Genomic DNA, 9,370 nt, shown 5'->3' with positions numbered 1-9,370 from the left:
AACTTTTCTTGAAGTAATTAACTTTTCTTAAAGTAATTGAAAGATTCCAAAGAAAAACCAACTTTTGTATTGGAAACTGTCAAATATCTTAATTAGCTGAATTAATGCACCATATATTAAAAGTATCAAAGAAAGGGTTTTCATGGAAAGTAAGGGATTTTATATGATATATTAGGAATGGGACTCTTAATTTGGGACATCCAAAAAAGGAATAGTGTACTCTTAATTTGGGACGGAGGGAGTATTAGATAATACGTGACATTTAAATGAGATGGATACATCATCTTTAGTTTTAAAGATCATATAATCTTTAAGGAGCCTGAAATTTCATATTATCCCTAGATCTACTATATAAATAATTGTTTATAGTACATGAGATAAATCTCAGTGATAAACTATTTCCACCGAGACTCGATTCCACCACCTCATAGACTTAAGAGTGAGTGTCACCAATTAGTACACCAAAAGGTGCTGAAATAACTCTTAAATTATATATTCATTGATTATACGGAAATAAATTGAAAACCTATTAGTGAAAAATCAAAGTACTTTTACTACCATATGAGATTTTAATTAAATAAAAAAAGAAAACAAATACTACAAGATGTCATCTAGGATCGACTCTCTCTCTCTTTCCTCTCCATATCTCTCTTCATTGTCTCTCTCTCTCTCTCTTCTCTTCTCTTCTCACTCCCTCTATTCTCTGTCCCTCTCTTCTTCTTTTGCATTAACTGTCCCTTTCTTCTCACTCTCTCTTCTATGTCTCTCTATTCTCACATTCCCTTCGTTGGAATCCTTCGTCTGGATCTAGACGAGGGTTCCGGTTAGGGGTGGGATTTTGGTCTGTAGCAAAGTACCCGTTCATGTCTGCCCGCGTCCGAAGGGTCCGTGGAGGCCCGGTGATCGTGGCGGTCTAAACCCGCCCATCTGACATATTTTTAGCGGACGGACGCAAGAGGCCCAAGCCAGTGGAACACCCGAGTACGTCTGTTTAAGTTGTTTGTTTACCCGTCCATAATACATGCCCATAATAAATATGAGCCATTAAATATTTAGAGTAAGATGGTAGTGTTAGATAAGATTAAGTTATGACATAAAACCCTCGAAGTATAAAGAAGCCTAACCCTTTGCTTTCCTCTTCTCTTCGACTCTCTTCAACTCATGTCTCTTCTGATTCTCAAAGGCGAATCCCTAAGTTAACGAACCTGGTGACTTTTTTCTGACAAATTGCGATGTAGTTTGACTGACCGGCTAGAAAAACGGACACATGCAGACATTTGTTTAGAGAAAAATAGAAATGCCTGTCTATTTTGTCCAGTTGTCCGAACGGAAAAGTTTGAGTTGCGTCTATTCCGCCCAGACCGTATGGGTATTTGTCTGTGGGTTGCCAGTACCAACTCCCACCCCTCGTTCCGGCGAAGAGGTTTCCCCTTCGCCGGAATGGAAAGAGATCAGAGATGGATTAAGAGAGAGAGAAATGACCGGAGTTGCCAGAATTAATGGTCACCAAAGTCGAATGTGGTGAGAAGGAAGATGGAGGAAGAAGAAAATATCCTTATTTCTTCGAAACATCGACCACAAAACTTGTATAGATCTTCCAAAAAATAATTTTTGCAATTGAATTGAATTTCACATGTCCATTAACTAAACAATTCCTGCGAAGTCCCAGAGTTCCAATGGAACTCGATGTTTCATAGCTTGATTACTTCATCAACTCTATCATTGAAAATCTCAACGATTCCAAGCCAAGGGTCAATACAACACCATCAAGACTCCAAGTTAGCACTCTAACAAAAAGATTTGAGTAGGGTAATTTCGCCCTACTGCATTCGTGGGTAGACACTGACATCTCCCATATTTATCTCAATAAAGAACATTCTCAGAGAAAACCCGAAAGAAACTGCAATGCCATATAAATAGTATGATCACAAACAACACTAAAAATTAGAATGTTGCATTCTCAATCACAAAATGACTTCGAAACCAAATAATTATCTCATCACCTTCATATTTTTTTCTCTCTCTTATTCCTGCACTTGTTATCCCTTCGACAGAGGACCAAATACGTTTTTCTATTTCTCAGGATCCCCCAACTATATAGATTGTTTGGAAGAGGAAAAGCAATGGAAGAACCAAGCACAGCTACGAAATTCTAGTTTGACTTAATGTTTCGCACTGATTAAGTTTCTAATGACATACGGTAGGATACCACCGTGGTCAAAGTATGCGAGCTCCACCTGCATATATATAATTTATTTGTAAGTTAAAATGATACTTAATCGACATGAAAGATGAAAAGAGCAGATTTTAGTGGTTGTGTACGTACCTCAGTGTCAAATCGGACGGTACATGTGAATGACTTGCCGGTGTCTGTGACAACAGAGATATCTTGACCTGGTCTAATCTCGCTCACATTACTTGGGAGGTCAATGTTATATCGTTCTTGACCAGTCAATCCAAGAGTCTCGGCATCTTCTCCTTGCTTGAAACATAGTGGAATTATACCCATTCCTACAAGGTTACTTCGATGAATTCGCTCAAAGCTCTTAGCAATTACTGCTTTCACACCCTAAGATCAATAATCAAAAGTATAAAAATCAAGTCTAAGAAGCTGTCATTATGAGGGAAACAAACAGATCATAGAAAATGTACCAGGAGCATTGGACCTTTCGCGGCCCAATCACGAGAACTTCCACTTCCGTATTCAGCACCAGCCAAGATAATTGTGTCGTGTCCTTCACTCTTGTACCTCTGTTACAATAAGAAATTGAAAGAAACTAAGAACACTTGTAGCAGCAACACTAATTATACACAATGTGAACATGGATTGATACCCCATGCGGCCCATGACGGGCTATGCACATAAATGTGGGTGGGTTTCATCTCAAATTATAAGTTATTCTTTGTATGAAAATTTTGAAAAAACAAAATTATGGTTATGATATACGGCGCATTACAGCTACATTTTGGACAAACAGATCGGTTGCGGACTCACAGACTGAAATGCACCTACAGTTATAAGCCTATAATGCATATCCATCATTACTGAATGCACTCGAACCTTGTTACTTAAGAAGTTCAACGTCCTACAGGACCCATCTTGGCCTGTACATTTCTAAATCGCTAGTAGGATGTAAATTAGTGTCTAATAGTAAAGGAGTTAAGATGGCCATACCATAGCAGCATCAAATACAGATAGCTTCTCTCCGGATGGAATATGAAGTGTCTTGGGCCCAACTTCTCCTTTCAAGTGTTTGTTCACAATGCGAATATTTGCAAAAGTTCCCCTAGCCATGATCTCGTCATTTCCACGACGACTTCCATAAGAATTAAAATCTCTCCTGTCAACGCCACGTTCCATGAGATATGTGGCTGCGGGACTGTCCTTGTGGATGCTACCAGCGGGAGAGATGTGATCGGTTGTAATACTATCCCCAAAGTTGAGCAAGCAGTATGCGTCTTTGACTCCATGAGGCCCAGGAGGAGACATAGTCATGTCCTTGAAATATGGAGGCTCGTGTATGTAAGTTGATTTTGGGTCCCATGAGTAGAGAGTTCCAGTTGGAACTGTCAATTGGTTCCACATCGGGTTTCCTTTGGTGATTGATTCGTATGTACCTCTAAACATGTCTGGTAGCACGCTAGATTGCACAACCTTAAGAACTCGAGAGGAGAAAATATGTCAAGACCAATCTCTTTAATGATATGTGAAATCGGTTTTTTAAAAATTGGAAACAAAGGGAAGGGATTAGTGATAACTAACATTTGCTATTTCTTCGTTTGAGGGCCAGATATCTCTGAAAAATATTTCCTTCCCATCTTTACTCACTCCAATCGGTTGAGTCTCAAAATCAATGTCAACCTGCATAGATACTCGTGAAATGAGCCAATAAGCCTATAATTGAGATTTAGCTCAATAGATGAGCTTGAACCGTCAATATAATTTGATTCCTTTATGTACTGAGTTACATACTGTGCCGGCAAGAGCATAAGCAACGACCAGGGGAGGTGAAGCAAGGTAATTTGCTCTAGTTAAGGGATGTACACGACCTTCAAAATTCCTGTTTCCAGAGAGAACAGCAGCTGCGACTATGTCTGAAATGTAAAAATAAATTAGCAAAGGTATTCCAAACTAGTATGTTCGAGAAAATGACCGATAAGTTGGAAGTTACCATTTTCAGAAATTGTAGCAGCTACTGATTCATCAAGATCTCCCGAATTTCCAATGCATGTGGTGCACCCATATCCGACGATATTAAAACCCAGCTGATTCAGGTACGGCTGCAAGCCACTGTAAATGCAATGACATGTTACAGTACTTGACTGACTGATAGGATAACTAGAATTCAGTGTATGTGCTATCAAAATCATAAAGTACCTCTTATCCAAATATTTTTTTACAACTCCGGAACCTGGTGCTAGACTTGTCTTGATCCATGGCTTCACCTGCATAATATGACTAAGCACTATAAGAAAGGCATAAATGAGGCAGTGAAATCTCAAAGTGGTGTACCGTAATAATTCCACTCAGTGGACGGGCAATTGATTTTGGACTAAAATCGATTTCAGTTACAGTTACAAGGATCTATCACATGATGAATAGAAAAGATAGATTGCATATGCAAATGTTTAGACTGTCTACTAGAGTACTAGTGTTGGTAAAATGCATCCCTCTTATAGTGAGCAGTTCGTAAAAGGAACCTCTTACAATGAGAAGTTTTAAATCAATTACTGCAAAAGAACTTAAAATATGATATGATAACAAACACTAAGTGAAAGGAACTATGACCTCTAATCCCAATTCACAGGCCTTCTTTGCAACCAAGGCTGCTCCGAGCATCACACTTGGATTTGAGGTATTTGTGCAACTAGTAATAGCTGCTATAACAACATCACCGTGTTTAAGCTTTGCTGGTGTCCCACGGAATGAAAACTCTGCAATTTTACTTTGAGATTCTTTTGGTACAGCAAATCCCTGTAGTATCACAGCGAGAAGTAAGCAACGTGACGTAAACAAAGCATAATGTGCAAAAGAAAAAAAACTGATGGACACCGCGAAATCCAGAATCTGAACATCATAACAATCATTTATGTGTCTCATTCAACTTCTTTGATCTCATGGTGCGGTGGTCTTAGAAAGATGCACTAACATGTGGCCAAATTTTATATTTTTTCCTTTTCCTATTTTATCATAGGTAAATGCAAGGGTTCAGTACGCCAGTACTTAGTTGCTGCACTCTTAGTGGGCGAAATTGGTTTTAAACTCGGATCCTAGGAGGAAGACCTAGTTGATTACCTAGTAGTGCAGCTAGAAGCAAAATCTAATAATCCATTGAAATATGAAATTATGAACTATGATATGTTGCAGTATAGGTATACAAGATTACATCATTACCTTGAATCCAACTCTATTGTCCAAGCATGCATGCCAATCAACTTTCATGTCTTTCAAGGGAACTCTGTCATGAGGTCTGCAAGGTAAATTGTTCTCATGAGTGGCCGATAAAAATGAAACTGACCAGCGATATTATTTCTACACAGCAATCCATCTCAATCAAGGGGAAACAAATCACCTCTTAGGTCCTGATATGCAAGGTTCGACATCCTCAAGGTTCAATTCCAAATAAGATGAGTACACCCTCTCGATCTGAGGCTGCTCGCAGAAGAAGAATTGTAGTTAGAATTTAGAAATACAGATTAATCGTGCATTAGAACTTAGAGGAAATTTGGGATATTTGTTTGCCATCCTTTCAGGAATCTACGCTAGAAAATTAGAAAAGAATATATATCTGACTGAACTGTCTTTCTCATTTAAGGCAGCTTTTGCTGGATGACTCAGTAAAAAAAATAAGCCTAATTAGCCAGCTCAGATACCAAGTGTTTCGTGCAATACCACTTGCTAAGCATAACGACATGCAAAATAGGTGACATTAAGCAACACACGAAAAAAAACGCACGTTAAAATTTTTGCATAAGAGAAAAGAATTTGGCAGAAGAGGACAAAGTATCCCTCATTGTATAACAAAAGAAATACCTCATTGTAGTCCACAAACATCTTATTAGCTCGCAGGTACGACTCTATCATAGAGACCTACATGTTGGAAAGCCAATTAGTTGAAGTGAAAAAGAAATATGGGAAATCGCAAAAATAGTAAGAGATAAGAGGTCTGAAGTAGGTTAATGCTCACAGTCTCATCACTTCTGCCAGTCAGCTTAAGGTATTGCAAAGTGACATGATCCACAGGGAAGAAACCCATGGTTGCTCCGTATTCAGGGGACATGTTTGCAATGGTAGCACGATCAGCTAGTGACAGTTCACTCATACCTTCGCCTGTATATATAGAGAGTAGTCATGTCAGGTTAGTACACCTGATACGAACTTTTGTGACAAACAATCAAAATGCACTAGAATGGAAATACACCCAGACAGACAGATAATCGTGTAAATTTTATAAATGATTTACCGTAGAATTCCACAAACTTTCCAACAACTCCATGTTTCCGAAGTATTTGAGTTACCGTTAGAACCAAATCAGTGGCTGTTACACCATCCTTCAACTTTCCATTTAGTTTAAACCCGACGACACCAGGCAGAACCATGCTCATTGGCTGTACATAAAAAAGGAATTATGTAACAAAGACAACAGGAAGCATGTCCAATCTAATAAACATCAAGGAGTATTCTTGCCAATATGCATATGTACAGCAAAAAAACTAGACAAGTACAAGCTCAAGTGGAGAGAAAAATCATTGAAATGAAAAATGCCTTTCTCTTGCAGCTTAGTTGGCGGAACTGGAACATCCCAGAATCCAAACAGAGTTTCAAGGAGAGATTCATGTACCTGACCAAGCATTGTTGCTTCTGCTTCTATTCCACCAACTCCCCAGCCTGCAACACCCAACCCATCAATCATAGTTGTGTGTGAATCAGTTCCAACAACACTATCAGGGTAAAGTAAGCCCTCTGTATTAAACACTACTCGACCCAGGTATTCCAGATTCACCTGAAAAACGAACAATTGCAACCTAATATTCATGATACAAGATTGTGGTAAATAACAAATCTTTGCCTAGTGCGTACAACGCAAAAAACTGTTAAGTAAACAATTCTTTTACTACTACAGATTATTTTTATCTATACCTGATGAACAATCCCTGAGCCTGGAGGAACAACAAGCATGTTATGGAATGCATTGGAACCCCACTTCAAGAAACCAAATCTTTCGTTGTTACGTTGGAATTCAAGTTCCATGTTCAATTGCACGGCATTCTCTGATCTAGCAACATCAACCTGGACTGAGTGGTCGATAACTAGATCTACCGGAACCTGCAGAACGAAACTTTTAGCTTTAGAATTCAATCAATATAAAATTAGAAAAAAGAAAACAACAATCACATATACAGGCGAAACATATATTCGAAGGAAACTACTTCAAATCTTTCTTACCAACGGATTAATCTTATTTGAATCACCACCAAGCCTGTTCATGGCATCACGCATACACGCAAGATCAACAACAGCTGGAACACCAGTAAAATCCTAAAACCACGGATTCAACACATTAATCTAACAGAGATGACAACCTAAAATCACCATTTTCGTATTCCATACTAAAGTTGCCAACAGAATATCTTTAACAAGTTACCTGGAGAAGAACACGAGCAGGCTTAAATGGAATTTCCACCTGTTTGGGAGATGTATTCTCCCAATCAATTATCTTCTCAACGTCTTTAGCTGTAACTTGGAACTCATCACAATTCCGAATTGCAGATTCAAGTAGAATCTTGATCGAGTATGGAAGTTTGTCTGAAATAAAATAACAACAAAAATCAAATCAAATCTTGATTTCATCAAATCAAACACCTCCTAATACAAAATCAACAAATTTAAATCACTCACCAATCCTTGGATCATTAAGAGCTGGCAAACTGTAATACTTTCCGAATACACCACCTCCAGGTTTCTCCAGTGTCTTTAGTATACCCTCGAAAACATTCGTAGTAGCTGAAAACCAAATCCAATCCAAAATCAAATATAAACTAATGAAATCATATTAGATCAGATCGATTAATTTAGATGAACACAATTTATAAAGAAAAGACGAAGATCGAATTGGAAAGGCAAAATAAATTCATTTGCGATCGGAAGAACTTACTCATGATGAGGATCCGGCTATCAAAATGTTGGACTAGGATGAAGATCAGATACTACCTGATAACTAAGACGAGATCGATTGGTTTAGGGTTTGGTTGGTGAGAATTAATAGTAGCAGAGGAGTTTGGTTTAGAACTTTGGTGGCTGCTGAAGTCTTAAAAAAAAGGTGAGACTAATAAGAGAGAGAGAGAGAGAACTAATAAATTGAGGACCACGTGATTTTTGGCACATCGTTTCTTTTTTTTTCTTTTTTTTTTTTTTTTTTTTTTGTTGAAAGTGGCACATCGTTTCTTTGGTATGAATAGAAAAGAGGCATGATTCATTGAGATAATAATTTTTTTTTTTTTGAAAGAATTGAGATAATAATTGGTATGAAATATGAATAGCTAGTTTTTTCAAGAAGAATAATTAGTTAGGTTGATTAGTGGGCAGAGAGAGAGATAGAGAGAATTGTTCATTTGTTAGTGGGAAGAAAGTTTAAATTTCTCTGACTTTTTGGGTTCTTGAGTGTGGGACGTTGAGATCCCTATATTGAGTGATGTGAGTTCGAATATGCGTGTTGAAGTCACACGTTCTCTTTTTTGTTTTTTTTCCTTGAAAGATGTCACATGTTCTCTTTCTTTATTCTTAAGAAAAAAAATCACACATATACATACATGAATAAAAGTTGGTAGCCAATACGCGGACAATCATTTTTCTTATATAGACAACTATTTTCGAACCCGATGCGAGTCAACTATGCTTGACTTAGTTGACTTTGATTTAATAAGGGGACAACTCCATAAAGTCTTAAATACTAATAATTAGTAACATGTGGACTACTGACAAAAATAATAGTTAAAGATTGAAAACCTAAACCGTCTTCTTCTTCATCTTCTTCCTTCTTCTTAGTCATATTCTTCTTTCTTCACTTCTACTAAAAGCAAACTGTAGTTTCTACCATTTTTTTTAATCAAACCTTAGATGGATGAAGAAGACAAAATCTCTTCTTAGTCTTATTCTTCTTTCTTCACTTCTACTAAAAGTAAACTGTAGTTTCCACCATTTTTTTTTTTATCAAACCCTAGATCGATGAAGAAGACAAAATCCCTCAATCTGCACCTGAAGAAGTTTTTCCGGACGTTTCTATAATAGGCATTAATGACATTGATGAGGTAAAACAGAACATAACTTGCGACGAAAATCTGACAAAATCAGACAATTTTCCAGATTTTC

The 9,370-nt window shown here is 37.6% G+C and overlaps 1 protein-coding gene across 1 annotated transcript; it reads right to left on the bottom strand.

The window, feature by feature from the left end:
* Nucleotides 1–1,893: 1,893 nt before the first annotated feature.
* LOC147538731 (aconitate hydratase 1) lies at nt 1,894–8,236 on the bottom strand. The gene is made up of 20 exons (XM_086644693.1): nt 8,157–8,236; nt 7,901–8,005; nt 7,647–7,807; nt 7,448–7,540; nt 7,142–7,327; nt 6,843–7,004; nt 6,465–6,609; nt 6,189–6,331; nt 6,035–6,091; nt 5,574–5,653; nt 5,396–5,471; nt 4,790–4,975; nt 4,379–4,446; nt 4,173–4,291; nt 3,974–4,095; nt 3,764–3,862; nt 3,176–3,655; nt 2,653–2,751; nt 2,327–2,569; nt 1,894–2,237 (listed from the first exon to the last, which is right to left on the bottom strand). Exons 1-20 carry the CDS (start codon nt 8,158–8,160, stop codon nt 2,163–2,165), a joined length of 2,703 nt encoding a protein of 900 aa, XP_086500819.1. The 5' UTR covers nt 8,161–8,236; the 3' UTR covers nt 1,894–2,162.
* Nucleotides 8,237–9,370: the final 1,134 nt, after the last annotated feature.

Source organism: Eschscholzia californica, unplaced genomic scaffold (genome assembly GCF_041429995.1).
Source record: "Eschscholzia californica isolate CP2 unplaced genomic scaffold, dmEscCali1.0.p SCAF_5, whole genome shotgun sequence".
Taxonomy (NCBI): Eukaryota; Viridiplantae; Streptophyta; class Magnoliopsida; order Ranunculales; family Papaveraceae; genus Eschscholzia; species Eschscholzia californica.
Note: the sequence above shows the minus strand (reverse complement) of the source record. Positions and strands in the feature narration are given on the sequence as shown.

Excerpts from the sequence above, each read along its gene's own strand:
- LOC147538731 (XM_086644693.1), bottom strand. Across the intron at positions 7,541-7,646 it reads CTGCTCGTGTTCTTCTCCAG|GATTTTACTGGTGTTCCAGC; the intron begins GTAACTTGTTAA and ends CCGTGGTTTTAG. Across the intron at positions 7,328-7,447 it reads CAAATAAGATTAATCCGTTG|GTTCCGGTAGATCTAGTTAT; the intron begins GTAAGAAAGATT and ends TTCGTTCTGCAG.